This window comes from Thalia democratica, chromosome 2, assembly GCF_965202585.1.
Source record: "Thalia democratica chromosome 2, ktThaDemo2.hap1.1, whole genome shotgun sequence".
NCBI classification, from domain to species: domain Eukaryota; kingdom Metazoa; phylum Chordata; class Thaliacea; order Salpida; family Salpidae; genus Thalia; species Thalia democratica.
Window position 1 is genome coordinate 46624061 of NC_139166.1, and position 17357 is coordinate 46641417.

General features: G+C 25.4%; 1 protein-coding gene across 1 annotated transcript; it reads left to right on the top strand.

Moving 5' to 3' along the window:
- The first annotated feature begins 11158 nt into the window (after nucleotides 1-11158).
- LOC145829494 (RNA ligase 1-like) lies at nucleotides 11159-16661 on the top strand. Its single transcript, XM_082937308.1, has 6 exons — nucleotides 11159-11391; nucleotides 14199-14308; nucleotides 14908-15040; nucleotides 15306-15491; nucleotides 15924-16090; nucleotides 16196-16661. Exons 1-6 carry the CDS (start codon nucleotides 11166-11168, stop codon nucleotides 16394-16396), a joined length of 1023 nt encoding a protein of 340 aa, XP_082793434.1. The 5' UTR covers nucleotides 11159-11165; the 3' UTR covers nucleotides 16397-16661.
- The last annotated feature ends 696 nt before the right edge of the window (nucleotides 16662-17357 follow it).

The window sequence follows — 17357 nt, forward strand, 5'->3', positions numbered from 1 at the left end:
ACATCATATTTTGAAAGAAAAAAAAAAGCAAAATAATAAGTTTTCGACACTTAACTTATATAGTTAAGTTCATTATGTAATATATCTTATTAAATCTTTAAATATAAAATACCATTGGCTAAAAGAAAGAAAATTAAATTTAATTTCTAGTAAATGACGGGTTCTAAATATTGAAAAATGTCTACCTCTACTTTTGACTATTTAAACAGTATACACTTTCGTTTTAAGAACTTAGAATTTAATAATAATAATTTAAATGAAACCACCATACTAATTACGATTACTAAATTTTATTAACTGTATTATCTCGAGATTCATATATACTGATATTAATATTCTTAAAAATTTTTATTTTATATAAGTTCGCCTTAAATTTGAATGCAACTTGCCAATCTGGTCTCCATAATTAAAAAATGTATGTTAACCATTTAAAATCTCTTCAAAGAAAAAGTACGGAATAGTCTTTAATGGCTTCAAAACTCATTATATTTCTTACATTGACGACTATCAAAACTTAATACTTAATCTTTAGAAGACAGAAGACATAGAATTTTCGTAATGGTTTTTAAAACTAATTAACTACACTTAATAATTAATCCATTTTAACTTTATTTAAATAATTAATTACCACGAAAATAAACCATTGATTTATAAACCTAATGAAAATAAACCATTATAAAACCATTGATATAATATGTAGAACTTGGGTAACTCTATAGTTTGATTTTGTTAGCAACGCCTTTCCTCTGTAAATAATACAAGGTTTTTCAATACTTTTGATAGGTGTTTTTTTTAATCTGTGTTCCTAATGTGCTTTGGACTTTAAATTTAGTGGTCAGTCAATGCACTTAATTTTTTTATTTTTTTTTAAATTGTCTGTACCTTAATTCCAATAATATTTATTGTAATTGTATCGATTATGCTTTGGCAAAACGACAAAAACAATTGATAAGAAAACAATGAAATACAAAACGGTTGCACAAATGTACAGAACCTAACTATGAAAGTCAGGATCTGTATATCCGAATGGTTTTTGAAAAAAAATAAATTTTATTCATGAACTTGTGTAGTTTGTTTCAATTCTGACATTCTAATATGTTCTAAAAGAATTTTATAAAAGTAACCATGAATCTTCTATTAATGAAAAAGTGTATAATTGAGACTGTTTTGCTGATTGCTGCACTAAAATCGTTGAAACAATTTACTAAATCGTCTCAATATTTAAGCTGAATTTTTAAGTGAAGGATTTTTGTTGGAAAGAAAGTGGAAGTTAATTCTAAATTGCAAGATTGTGCAGCTATGTTTGATTTTATTGGAACTCACTGATCGATGAAAGAATTGATGTTAAACTTGCTTATTCAGAAGTTAAAACAAAGTTTGTTAAAAACCTTCTCCTTCAAAACATAAATAAGTCAATTAGCATTATACAAAAGTGTTAAATTCTTTTGCTGTTAATCTATAAGTATTAGAAAAAACTATAGTTTTTGATTATAAGAAATATAAATTTGCGTCTCTTTGTTAAGTGGCATTCAGTTTAACTGGCCCAGATTTTAATGCCTGGGTCTAGCGTAGGATAACAAACTTCCAATAGCAAAGAATATCAAAAATTAAATTTTAACAAAGCTATCTGAACATTAAGTTTTATTTTAAACAAAACTAACTAAATTTCATTAAAAAAACAACTTTGTTGAGACTAATTTGTTTTTAAAACAAATCCTTATTTTAAAACAATATTAAACAATTATATTAATACAGATCGGGTTAATAATTGTCGGGTTAGATATGATCAGGTTAGAAAAGATCGGGTTAGATATGATCAGGTTAGAAACGACCAGGTTAGATATGATCGGGTTAGAAATGATCGGGTTAGAAATGATCGGGTTAGAAATGATTGGGTTAAATCGGGTTAGAAGTGATCGGGTTAGAAATGATCTTGTTAGAAATGATCGGGTTAGAAATGATCGGGTTAGAAATGATCGGGTTAGAAGTGATCGGGTTAGAAGTAATCGAGTTAGAAGTGATCGGGTTAGAAGTGATCGGGTTAGAAGCGATCGGGTTAGAAATGATCGGGTTAGAAATGATCGGGTTAGAAATGATCGGGTTAGAAGTGATCGGGTTAGAAATGATAGCGAGTTAGAAATGATAGTAAACCGCCAAAGACATAATTTTTCTACATCTGGCCCGTCGACTAAAAACGCTGCCTACCTATATTGATAAAAAGCGAAAGTTTTTAGATTGAAAATATATGTTATTCAGGATTTATACTAAACTCACAAATTCTGAAATAAATTATTTAACAAAAACAAACACAGGTACCATCTAATATAATGAAAAAAGACTAATTTATGCATTGTTGTATAGAAAGGTTTTCTAAACATTTTAATAATAAGGCCAGTTTTAATAATTTTTTCTCAACCTGTATTTTACTTCTAGAAATAAATTCCTTTTGCTTTGTTGATGATTAATTTACTATTTAGATTAATTTTTTTATTACTACATACATTTAAAATTTAGCCTCTCTTTTTAGCTTTAAATAGTTGAAACTTTGATAAAATGAAAATAAATAATTATAAAATTGCAAAACATAGCTAAGTGTAACAATTATTTATTTACTAAAATTTGTAAAAGAATCAAATCCTGAATACTACGGGAATGAAAAAGTACATTATCAGAAATACTATTATAAACAAACATCAAAAATATACCAAATGTTGTTAAAATATTTCAATTTTTCTTTATATGATACTAATTAGAAACTATTAAATCAGAAAAATTGGCTGAAGTCACTCAACACTATCAGTTGTAGTTAAGATAGCTAGGAGTAACAGCCTAGGGTGTTTTTAAGAGTTTAGATTTAAGAAAAACTAAGTTTACTACAACTCAAGTATAGTTCAAGATTTTATTTAAGTTGTTCTAATTGAGTACTAATGCTTTAAGTGTGTGTAAGTGCTGTTAAGTTGTGTTTAGTGAACAGTTTTTTAATTCAAGTTTCTGTATTTTATTAATATACCAATAATATAATATTAATAAATTTTTAAGAATCGATCTCAACTTTCAAGAAAAATGAATCAAAGTCACAAATGATATCATTAGCTTTATCTTAAATTTTCAATAGTTGTTTTTTTACTATGGTAGGTTTTAATAGTTCAGACAATAAAGACTACAATAACTCTTAAAATTAATCAACACGTAACTATTTATTATTTTATGATCTAAAAGAAAGTTTTGTGCAGCAACTTTATACATACCTTACTTATTTAACTTGAAAAACTACTTTTTGAGTTAGGCTTCTTTGTGTTGTTGTTAGAGCAAATATAAAAAATAAGACATTGTGGCTTTTTTTGTTAATACAGTATGTTTTAAAAAGTAATTAGTTCAGTTTTTAGTTTAGTTTAAAAAACTTATTTCTGTATATTATCAGATGTTAGCATGTTGTTATAGATTTTTATTGCTTATATTCAATATTTAAAAGTTATTATTGGTAATTATCCACTCCTACCTAAAATGGTTTACAGCAATTATATATATATTTATTTTTTATTTTATTTGTCCTGGACATGACTTTAAACTGTATCCTGGTGTATGACTCGATAACCGAAAGGTTTTTTCGTACACCAGTTCCTTGGACCAAATATTTGAGCGCTTTTTTTTCTTTGTTCAATAAACATACATTATTTAAATAAATAAATGATTCTGGTCCTATACAAGATATTAACAGGTATTCAAGTAGTGTGCGACTCAACAACCGAAAATTATTTTCGTGCCCCAGCTCCTAGGACCAAATATTTTGAGCACTGTTTTTGTTGTTAAAAAACAATAAAATTGAGTAATAACTGTTTACAAATATTTTATATAGTTTGAGATACGAAAAAAAATTAGTACATAGTTATTATTAAGTCAACGAATTTTTGAGTTAAAAAAGCAAGAATTGAAAATTTTTAGCCTGAAAAAAATTAAAAAATACCCAGTAAAAATATAAGAGTTTAATTTAGAACAGTCAAAGTTAAAAAAAAAACTTTCATCTGAAATTGTCATACTTTTAATTTCGACTGTATGGCTGATGTGAGTTTTATGTGTTTTATGTTTAGACATTTATGTCGACAAGAATCTAGCCTTGTAGAACAAAATGTAAAAATAAAAGTTTTAAAACAGCTAGGCTTGTGGTGTGGAATATCCATTTTTAAGGCTCAACTATGAAAATAAGTTTACATTATGAATCGATATTGTGTGCCACCTGGATGTCTGATGGAACCTCAGCTCAGGCACTTTTAAACACTTATTCATAAATAAAAAGTTCCCCTAAAACATGACAGTTGCTGCAACTTGGTTATACAATTGCACTGATCAAATTAGAATTCTAACAAATTTATCAAATTGCTGTTTTTAACCAAATAATGTGTGATTACATATAGACTGATAAATTATTAGCTATTTTTGATAAAGAAAGTTTTCCTGTTAAAACTTAAACAACTTCATAGTTTAAATTTCGTACAATTAATAGTACATTTGTAAAAAGAAACAAGGCTAAGAAATATAGTCTTAAATTCATTGTCAAGAGGAGGGTTAAGGAGTAATAATAGTTTAAAAAGTAGGAGTTTTAACTCAATTTAAGTTCAAAAAATAAATTTATTGAAAAAGTTAACAGTTGTTTGGATTTTAACAACAAAAAAATATATAAGAAAAAAAAGTATAAATATATTTTTTTGTTTCAGAGTTTGTTATTTGTTTACTTGTTTTGTAAACCTTTTTGACTAAATTTTCTGCAGACCCCTTAAAGTTTTTAAAACTACACATTTATTGACAGAAGTTAAAAGATAACTGTTTTAATAATTCTAGTATTATGTATTTTAATTTTTTGTGGCTTGATGGTCCTAATGATGGCAATGAAAGCTCTCTGAGTTGTAAGTTTTAAGATCTAAACCCATAGCTGACACTACAAAAAATATATTCCTTCTTTTTTTACAGTTAAAAGTGAACATCTGCAAATTTTAGTTAAGGGCAAAGGGGGCCTTGATATTTCAAGTTGATCTTAAATTAGAGTTTTATCTGAACTATCAGAAATTTTTAACTGCTTGAAAGAATTCAAAGTTACTTTCGAGGTATGAGCAATCAAAGTTGGTGACCTCAATAGGTTCCTAATGAAAGGTGCAAACAAAAAGCGCAAAAAAAGACTATTTCACTAGAAATCTATCTCCTCCTTCATTTTTAAGCAATCCATTTCAATTATTCACTGAAAGTTTATTGTTAAATTTAAAAAAGATTGAATGCATGATTTTTTTTTTGATAAATAAATTTAAAAAAAAAACCACTTATTTTTTATCTAAAATTTTTGTTTTTAACATCTTAAAAATTCTAACATTCAAAGTCTTTTAAACTCTAAAATAACGTTTTTTGAAAATTTGAGGTCTCTAGCTCAAAAATGAAGGATAAGATAAATTTGTAGTGAAATTTTAAAATTTCAAGAAAATTGACCTTGAAAAATTTGCAGTCCATACGTTTGTCTATATTTATAAAAATTACAATATCTCAAAAGTTAAATAAGATTTTTTAATTCTATAAAAACTGGCTTGTAGTTTGTACTTTAAGCTTTTCTATAGTATCCAATAATATTTTTAGTAAAACAAATAATTTTGGACCCCCTATGTCCTTAAGCTCGTTAAAAATAGTGTTATGCTTGGATTAAGTGAGCAGATACTAAACTAATTTAATTATAAGTAACTATAATATTTGTTTTACTATTATTTTTAAATTTAAACTGTTGCTAGTAATGATGGAGGAAAAAGTCATTTGTTAAGATGTTCCTTAAAAATATTTTCTATAATTTTGAAACACCTGAGATTTGAATAAACAGTTTTATTTTGTTGTGGTAAAATTTTAAAATATATACAGAGTGGAAAAAATACTTGCATAAAAATTTTTATTTCTATTCTTAATTATAATTCTATTTTTAGAGTTATGAAATAAACGGCATTTTTATGCTTATTAATTTATTTCAAAGGTTCACAAAACACAATCTTTTTTATTACGCCCTTCTCCAGCAGCAATTTTTTGCTCAAATTGTCTTTGAAACACTGAATTGCTGCACCCAACCTCTTCTGTAGTATTTTAGTCCAAACTTTAGCTAAAGTTTTTTTGGAGACTCCATAGTTGTGTGTTCTGAGCAACAGGTTTTTATTTCCAACATAGACAAAATACTAAAGTTCATTAGTTTAAGATCAGGTAATGAAGGTAGCAACAATTTCTTTCTCAAAAACTGCAGGAAATGCCCATGCACAAAGCAAGTTTTGTTTTAGGTTTTAGAGGGAGCGTTGTCCTGTTGGCAGGTGTAATCTCATTGAATTCTGGTAAGGCAGAGGGACCAAGATATCATGATATCATGAATGTACACATTTATTTGCTTGCTTGCTTTGTTATCTGTTTCAAAAATATTAGAGGAGACTCTTTTTGGCATTGCAGCCAAAACCATGTACGACTTAGCTTTTTGAGATGACAAATGGCTTCTTGAGTTTCTTCAGCTAGGTCCTCTGAGTAGGGTTAGCTCTTTGTGGTTTTGTAAATTAAACTTGCCTCCACAGTGACTTTTTAACCTAAAAAACTAATTTCACCTTTCTGCCTGCCATAATATTTCATCAAATTCCAAAAAAGACAAGCTCTATTTTGTTGCTAGAAGGACAGTAAGACACTGCCGCTTGTTTAGTTAGTTTTAAAGGAAAAGGTTTGAGATCAGTTATTAAAACTATCCACATTGATTTTGGAATCATTTTGAACTCCTAAATCAATTTAAAAATAGAGCATTTGAGGTCCCTCTCTCAATTTACTATTATATTAATTCAATGAATAATTTACTAATACTTTATTAATACCAGTTAGTTTTTATAGTTTTTGAAAACTTTAAGTAATTTTGTGGGATAATAAGCTATCAAATTTTGAGAATTTTACTAGTTCCTTAAGGTAGATGCAAACTAAAAAGGCTAAAAAGACGTTAACTACAATTTTTTAATAGTTGTTTTATAAATTTTCAGATTAATCATTATAAAATTAAAAAAGGCATTTAATATAAAATCTCATAACTAAAACTACCTTAAAAAAATTGAACTATTTTCTGCTTTAGTCATAAAATTTGCATTTTTTAAAAAATTCTGTTCACAAAACCAAAATAATAAGAAAAGACATAAGTCCGATGATTAATAACAGACTAATCAAACTCTCTAGTAACAAGAAGATATTTAAAAGCATCAAAAAAGATTACAATGAAGCACTAATTTCAAGCAAACATGATAAGCTAAAAGACTATGACAAAAATGATTTGAATTGTAACAGTAAGAAAAACAAAAGATTAAGAAAAATATATACTTCAACCCTCTGTTTTGCATTTCTGTAAAAAAACTATTGTAATTAAAAAGTTCTTGGACCTTGTTCGTCTACATTTTCCAAAAAACAATAAATTTCATAAGATATTCACTAAAAACACAATTAAAGTCTCATAATAGCTGTTTGCCCAATCTAAGAAATATCATTAATTCACACAACAAAAAGATTTTAGAGGCTAAAAACAAAACAAATAGAACTTGCAACTGCAGAAATAAGATGAACTGCCCATTTAACGTTGAATGCCTCTTAAAAGGTTGGTTTATATAAAGCAAAAGTTAGAGATAAGGAATACATTGGCCCTACAGGTATTTAATTCAAAACAAGGTGGCAACATCCAAGCACATCATTCTTGAGAAATTACAATCAACAGCCCTGGCTAAATTTACTATATCAAGTAATATTGAATTATCCAAAATTGAATGTCAAATATTATTTAGCAGTACCCAGAAAAACAGATAATTGTTGTATTTGCAATCTAGAAAGAATGGCCATTGCTGAAGCGGACAGAGATAAAGCACTCAATGTAAAAAAAAAAACTAACTTTGATATGCCCCCACTTTAGATCTAGTTATTTTTAGTTTTATTTTTGGTATTTATTTTATTTATTGTTGTAATTTTTGGTTATTATAATATCTTAAGTTTTATCTATTTATTAATTAATTTATTTATTTATATAAATTTGTTTGTAAGTAAGATTTTATTTTGTTTGAAGGGTGTTTTTGCTTTGTTTCTTTTTAAAATAAATAAATTAAATTCCCTTGTATTTTCTCAAGCATGTAATTACTGATTAATAAATAATTAATTAATTTCTCATTACCTAGTCTCATTATATATATTTGTGTGCTTCATATCATTTTATTGTCACTTACAAAAGCTCTGAAGATCCTTCTAGGTGAAACAGCATAAGCTTAAGTTGACAATCACTGAATAAAAAATATTTGTATAAAAACTGTTGTAAATATTGCAAGTAACTTTTCATTAAACTTAAAATAAAAAACTTGAAAACAAAGGAAGAGGTAGATTTTAGTTATGTTTAATATTAAAAAAAATAAATTGATAGAATAAAGTTTCTTTTTGTACATTTGTAATGAAAACTATTCAAAAAGGTTACAATATCTCAAAAAATATTTTTTTTTTACTGAATGTAAGTGTCTTGTAATGAAATTTAAAAGCTTTCAAATATTGATTAATGTTAGTTTTTGAAAAAAAAGTAGTAAGTTCTACTATGGCTTAAATTTTTGACCAAAAATAATAATAAATTTTTGATAAAAATAAATTGTTTGGAAACAGGTAGGATTGAAATTAAATTGACAAGTAATTGATTGGGTGGAATATAATGATAAAACTTATTTAAAAACTGGAATTTGAATTCATGTTTAGTTCCACCTGTTGTTGTAGTCTTTACTTCAATGTTTTTGATTAAATAAAGTAAACGAAAAAGAATCTGATGCTTTTAATAGTTCTCTGAATTTAGATTCCAAAGTTTTATAATATTTCCTATTTTATTAGTTTTTATTGTTGAATAAAGATGCATTATAAATATTTTTATTTTATTTATCATTAGAAAATCAAAATGATTGATTAAAAGTACTGTTCTAAAATACTAGACATAAAAATCCTGAGCAGAGCAGATTTTGACAATGAAATGTTCAAATTAGTATCTGGCTAGATTTCCAAAAAAAAGTTCTATGCAGTTTCGGTCGATCTTAATCCAGATTAAAGTTCTGGATTCTGTGGAGTTCAATATAAAAATAGGTTTGGCTGGATCTGAAATTTTAATCTAAATTGAGATCGGATCAGAAACACATCAACCTTTTTTTAAAAGATACTCAGCCAGACCTATATTTAAATTTGTTTTTCAAAAAAATATCTGAAGTGGTTCTTAATATTCTATGGATTGGGCATCGGATTCTTTTAGACAACTAGTTAAAACAAGAGTAAAAAACTGTATAAAAAGTGTTTAAAATTAGATTAGAGCTTTTTTGCCGGCAGTATCTTTGTTTAAAAATTGGTTTTCACAAAAACTAGTTGAATAGAATCTATTATTTTGTTCATTATATGAAACAAATGTCAGATAACTTTTATTTATGTTATTTTTAATTAAATGAAACTAAGTCTTTAAAAGTAAATATTGTTTTATATTAGTGTATTCAGTGACAGCACTAGTTGTATTTTAAAAGTAAGTCTGACAATAAAATAATTGTAAAAAAAAAAGGGTTAAAATAGCTTTGTACAAAATTTGACAGGTACAAACAGTCTAATAAATCCTTGATACTAATTTTTGGATCATTTAATAAATGCAAAAAACTATAAATAGTTATTACTTTATTATAAAAAAATAAAGGGTGTTAAAAAAAAATCTTAAAACTCACTATAAATATATGAAAAATTATTAAGTACTACAAATTTTAATAAGTGACATGGTTTTAATGTATTGCATAGTAACATATAGATATTAAAATTTAAAAGTATAGTCTTCTGCATATTGGGCAAGAAGGTTTTTTCTTCAACCAGTGTGAAATACATTCATTATGAAATTTGTGCTTACAATCTAAAACAGTCATTTTTTTATCACCTGAATAACCATCCAAGCAAACAGAACAGTTTTCTTTGCTATCTTTACTCTCTTTATTGCAGATGCTAACAGTTTTAAAATTTTCAACCCTTTGCTCATTTAATCCAGGCATTACAAGTCTTAAATTTTTTTCTATTTCTTTCTGTTCCTTGACAATTAAATACTCTAAATAAAAAAAGCTTCTATAATCAATAAACGCTCCGTAAGCCTTTAAATCCCAACGACCTGGAATGCATGGAGAATAGTCATTGTTAATGCTTATATCATGATTTAGTGCTAAGCTTTTTAGCATAATAATACTGTATTCCATTCCATAATATTCAAAACTACTTTCAAAAAAGTAAATTAAATCCTGAGAGAACAGTTTTAGAATGTTGTAGTTTTTTTCTTTATCTTCTGAGTAACACCAAAGCAAAAACTTTATTATACCTTTACCTTGGTCTGACAATGAAATAGTTTTTTCAAATTTATCTATGATGTCACATTGCAAACTTACTATTTCTGATATTTCAGCTTCAAATGGTTCATAATACAACTCAACATCAGTTATATCATTATCATCAACTACAACAGTTGTTCCATTTTCCATATTTCATTCAATGTTTAACTTGAGTCTTATTATTATAATTAGTAAACTATGTAGTAATTAGTGTTATTTATTTTCAATAGTATTTTAGCTGTAATAAAAAATAATAGAACTAAAATAAGGGGTGCATGACTAATCAAGTTTGAATAATTCAAATTCTTAGAAATTTTTTTAAAGGGCCACTATTCAGATGGTATTTTTTATTTGAAATAAAATAAAACCGCGCCTGTAGGTCTAATTAATACTTGAAAAAACTTTTTTTATCTGAAAATAATTAAGTTTTTTTTTGAAGACATGGCTAAAAAGTATTGAAATATAGTATTTTTGAGTAATTAATCAACTTATATTTTAATATATATTTAAAAAAAAAATATATTTGTTGGTATTAATTAGACTTACATACACATTTTAATTTATACAGATATATATATTACTTTTTGAGTTACAGCCTTTAAAATTGTTTTTTAAGAATTTGAATTGTTGAAATTTAAATTGTTTGAATTTGAATTGTCTTGTAACAGAAATTAAGTTACTACTTTGTTTTACAAGCTAGTTTTATTAAATGATTATTTACATTTTTATTTGCATGAATATTAAAATTAAATTGAATAATTTAATAGTTTGTTGTTATTTATGATGAGTTTGGTAAGCAGTAAAACTAATGCAGTTCAGTCAAAAATACATTGTCTATTTGAGTCTACAGTAGTTGAATCTGTTCCATCAAAAAAACGTCGAGGTCAAAACTTCAAAGTTGTTGCTTCAGAAACTATTTCAAAACATGCTTTAGGTTTTAACAAATTAGAAAAAGTAGCAACAGAAAAAGTTGATGGAACATGTTGTTTTGTTGATGTTATAAACGGTTTGTTAATTGAGCTAATTCTTATATTTTATTCATTTTTCACAAATTATTTCATGTTGATTATGGTCTTAAATAAAAATCTTAATTTAACAAATCAATTATTTTCATTTGCGTGTTGTGGTCTTTTTTTTTAATTCGAAAAAATTGCAGGATTAATTAAATTTATATGAAAGTTAAAATATAACTAAGTAATCGCTTTAACATGCTACTAACTACACTAGGCTATAGCTGTTTCAATTCAAATTATTATGTACAAAGTCTTAAGCTTTATCATTAACGAAAAGTCTATTTTGGAAACTTTTATTTGAATCAAACGCAACTAGGTTTACTTAATATTAAAAAAGAACATATTAATAAAAAATCATAGTTTATTTTTAAATATCACTCCACTAACTGAAAAAGAAAAGTTAAATTTCTAAAGAATTAATTATCAAAAAATTTTTTTTTAAGGTAAACTCAATTTTGTAATAAGAAGTATCTATAACTATGAAGTTAGGTTTTAGTTTTTCGGGTTGTATTTCCAGAACTTTTACAATAACTTATCTAAAGTTTGTATTGTCTTTTAAACTTTACCTAGTAAAATTTACCTTAGGACATATTTCTTATTTAGTATAACTAAAATGACCTAGATTCTAGATAGTACATATAAGACTAAAAAATCATTTTAGACACAAAAAAATTAAGTTTTATTATTTATTACACAATATTTATATAAGTTATACTGTAAATTAATTTTTTGAAATATTATTTTTAAGGTCAAGTTAGAATAGGTTTGCGCTTTAAAATATTTTAAGGTAACTATGTAAGCTTACTCTTACTGTTCTTCTTAAAAGACCTTAAAATATGTTTCAAAAAATAGTTTTAAATTGGTTAAATGACAATTAAAATTCTTACATTTCAAAAAAAAAAAAGTTTTTAACAGAATATATCTTAAAAACCAATATATATACAAGGTGGCCACAAAACCTGAAATCCTGGAAAAACCTCGAATCTGACAATTTAGGCTAAAAAAACCTGGAATTTCGAACAAAAATCACTAAAAATCTATCATATACATAAAAAAAATTTGTCATCATCACAATTGTTTTTATTAAAAAAAAAATATTTAAAATAAATGTTGTTATACTACTTAACACAGTTTTTAACCTTTAACTTAACTTAAAACTAAAAATAGACCTAAAAACGTGTACTTTCAAAAACCTGGAAGAAATGTCTCAAAAACCAGTGGCCACCCTGTATATATGAAAAAAATGAAAAATACTAATGTAGGTCTTATTAATATCTACTAGTAGTTTTTTTCTTTTTTGCAAAGTTTTAAATATATACTGTGATTAAAAAAATAAATAAAAATAACTATTTTTTAAAACTTATTTAAGCCATATTTGAAAAATAATTTAAAGTTTTGCAAAAACGAAAAAAGTTCTTGTAGATATAGACCTACATACGTATTTTTCATTTTTTTTTTAAATTTGTATTATTTTTTGAGATCTGACTCTTTAAATCATTTTTAAAGAATTTAAATTGTCAGATTTTTTTTTTTTGAATTGTCTAAATTTGAATAGTCGTGCACCATATTGAATTAATAGCTAGAATAAAAAATAAATAGAAATTTTTATTTTTGTATATATTTTAAAACATATAGTTTCTTTAAAAATAATTAAAATAGTTGTAACAAGAACCTTACAATATGTAAACATAACGATGGAAGTTAAAATGTTTAAATTTGTTATGATGTTGTTGTAGGTTTCAAGTCTTATTTAGAGTTTCAATGTGAACTAATTTATAAATCCAAAAACTTTATTGTTAATTTTTATAGGAAACATTTTTAGTCCAATAATCTGAGTGTACTTGAAAATAGTGTTATTTAAACTTTTTGTATATTAATATAATTACTGTGAAAATTTCTATGTCTATAAAAGTTTTTCGATTTCTCTCTAAGTGCATTTGTGAACTTTACTGCATAGTAAAAAAACTGAAGAAATGTTTTATATCATTTAAATAGGCGCTTAACTTTTTTTTTTTAATTATGAATTATTAAAAAAAAAACTAATAACTTAATTTTTAAGTTGTCATACAGTAAATAAATAAATAAGCTATGTTTTAAACGAATAGGTATAAATAACTATTATCAATTTATAAAAGCCTGTTATAATAAGATAAAACGAATACTCTGTTTATGTTCTCAATGTAATTTTTGAAAAATGCAAACTTGTTATAGTTTTAAATATGTTGACATGCTATAGTTTTACTCATCTTTTTACGCGTTGCTACGTATAATGATTTGATATTAGCTAAAAATAAATTGAACTTGGTTTTAATTAGTTTATTTTCAATACAATTTTTTGATAACTTTTAATCATAATGAAACTGTTTTAATTGTATAATGTTTTATTGTTTTTCTTATGAATTATAACACTTGACATTTGAAAAAATTAAAAACTGATATTAAATAATAAATATCATTAAATTTGTTCAAATTCTAAAAATAAAGTTTGTTTAAAAAAAAATTGTTGAGAGAAAATTAATTTTTTAAGCTTATGTTTACTACTTAATGTTAATGAATCAAACATTTTCAATCAATTCTAAACTTTTTAAAATTAATAAAAATAATAATAAAATAAAGCTTTTTTAGTCATAAATTAACTATATCTATTTGTAAAAATGACTAATATTTTGTTTTTAGCTTACTTATTTATAGTCATTTTGCCGCCTAGCACATAAATTGTTTTACTTTTAGTATTTACAAATTTAAAATGTCGTAAATATATGTTCTATTTTTTCAAAAAAAACAATATAAAAATTTTTAGGAAAAGGTGTGTTGTATGCAAGACTGGACAGAAAGCCTATTAAGTCAGTAGAAAAGAAACTCAAAAAGTACTTTTCTAACCATAAAAAGTGGCTCGAAGACGGAAAACAAGTCAGTGATATTGTAAATGAATTAACTTTTGTATGTTTGTTTTACTAACATTTGTGTATTGTAATTTAGTTTTTCTTATACATTTCTGCCACAAAAGTCTGAACTATAATCACATTTTAGTCCATGGCATCTACAAAATATTTTTTTATTTACCTTTTAAACTAAATTTTTCTGAATTATAAAAAATATAAAGATTTGGTTAAATTAGGTTAAATTCTATTTTGAATTGAACCATTTTTGAGTCACGTTGTGTTACTTGATTAGGATGTTTTTAAATTTTATTGAACTCGATTAAAATTACTTAAATAAAGTTGGTTTGATGATTTTTTTATTAGTCGATACTTAACTTGTTCAATGTTGGTCAAGAGTTAAATGAGTATGATGTACTGTTTTTGTTGTATAACTGTTTTTTGAAAATAATTTAGTCTGTTGAAACTAATACAATATATTAACTCATTTTATTCCTTTATTAGTTTATCATCTATAATGCATGTTTTTTATATTTATATTGTTGCAGATGTATTATCTGTTTATTTTGTTTTACTATCTAAAATACTAAAAAAATTGTAGTTGAGTTTACTATTTATAATCTAAATAAGGGCGAAGAGCCAGCATATCATATAAATTACAAGACTGACCTTAAACCTGTTCATGAAAGCTGGATTCCCGCGAAGAGCGTACAGCTTGATAGCGAAAATTTGCCCATCCCGGACAAAAACGGCCACACACCTGGTAAGTATAGTTACTATTTTGAAATCCATAATATTTTTTTTTAAATTGAGTAAAACAATTAAAATTTCAAAACTGTTATTAGATATAGTTTTTTTTTTCCTTGATTAAAACGACAGAACTTTAGTTGAACATTTTAGGTAAGATGGATGGTATGAAGGTAGTCTGCCCTTTTTAAAACAATAATTGAAAATATATTAATAATTTAAATGTTAACAATTAGTGAAAAAAAGAAAAAACTGCCACAGTTTAAAAAAAAAACTTTTAGGATGGGTGCCGATCTCAATAGATTGTAAGCAGTATCGTTGGCATCACTCTGTCGTCGAACATGGCAATCTGCTGCTTCTTCAGCCTCGCGGTGACGATGAGCTGGAAATTACCGACCTGCCGTTCGATCAGTTGCAAGGCGGAACTTATGAACTTATTGGCACGAACATAAATGCCAATCCTTACGGCTAGTTTAACTGTTATAATTGTCGCATTTTTGACAGGTTCTATAATGCTTTGGTTTTTAAATCTTATGATATATGTAACACTTTTGTATTATTAATTTAAGTTTTAGTTTTACTAACTGTTTTTTGTTTTATCTTTTGTTTTAATTTAAAACTGAAGTACTGATATTGTTAGTTTTTTTATCAGTTTTATTTTATGGTTTTTATACTTGCGAGAAATATTATTTTTTTTAGTAAAATTTTGCTAAAAATACACTAACTTAACAAATTTAATTTTTTTAATGAATAAATGAACACTCAAATTTTTTCTTTCCAATATATTTCGTCAAAAATATATTGGAAAGAAAAAAATTGAGTGTTCATTTATTCATTAAAAATTATAAAATAAAGTCTGATATTTAAATTACTAAAAATTTAATTGTTTTATTAAACAGGTCTTGGAAGTAAGACACAACCGTTCCATGTTCTTTTGAAACATGGAAGCATCAAAAGTGATATTCCAAATGACACTGAAATAGACTATATAAGCCTTCAGAAATGGTTTGAAAACTGCAAGCAAGAAGGTATAGTATGGCACTGTGGCAATGGAAAGATGTTTAAGGTAAGCAGCATAATGTTATGAGTAACTTTAATTTTTGTGTAGGTAGTTTACGAAAAAATATAAAATATTGACGTCATGTACAATTGTAAAATTTCTTTTGTTTAGTTACATCGTCACCACATGAACATGAAATGGCCGTTGGAAGACAAGACAAGCACGCTGCTTAGTAAAAAACCAGTTTTAATCAACATGACTCCATATGAGCTATCTTTTCCGGCAAAGCAATTTGAAAATTTAAGGAATTTGAACGGAAAAAAGTTCGACTCTTTACACAAACTTTCAGTCAGCTTAGAAAGTTCTTTTTAATAAATATTTAGGAAATGATTTTGGTCAAAATTTAGGTTGGGATTTGCTTTTAGTATATATTTTTTCAATATGTTATTAACTTGTTTCCTAATATTTTGTTATTCATGTTTAAATATTTTTAATACTACTAAGTATTTCATTATTAGAAACCCTCAATCATATATTTTATAATTTGTAACTTTTAAGTTTTGATGTTAGACGGTGATAAATATAAGTTTGGTGCTATTTTATGTTTCGGAAACAAAAACTTATGTGTGTTTGCATTTTTAATAAAGATTAACTATGTTCTTTTTGTATTTTATATAAACATGAAGTAGATGTAGACTTTATGAGAAATAAATAATTATCAATTTAAGTAAACCAACGGACAGTTTCTATTAACAAGAGAAAAATAATTGTTAATTATTAAAATTCTCATAAAATAGTCTTCTACAACAAAATAATCTATAAGATTTAGTTTTTGCAAAAGCATAAAAGCTTATAAAAAAGAACTTATTATTGTTAACTGAATGTAGATAAAGAAATCTATAGAATTAAAATTTTTCAATAGCTATAAGATTTTTATAATGAAAAAGGCCTTAACTAAGTTTGTAATTTTTAAATTATTGTTGCTTCGTCAGACACTTTGTGAATAAGAATCAAAAATCAAACACACGGAGCTTGGTTTTTAAAACAAGAGATTATATTGCTATCGTCAGCATAGCTGAGATGCCTTTAATGTTTTTTATTACGACTTGTGTGCACCTTTTTTGATTTGTCACTTTAATCAAGCCGTTTAGTTAACCGATGCAGTAATTCTTCGTAACAATGCCTACCTTTAAAGTTTTAATTAGAACGATACCAGGTAGCCTTTTGATGGAAGTACTGTTTATGGTTGTGTAGTGTAATTGAGCTTCAATTTAAATTTTTTTAAATTTCTCAGATCAGCTGACGATAGCTAAAATATAATAACTAGATTGAA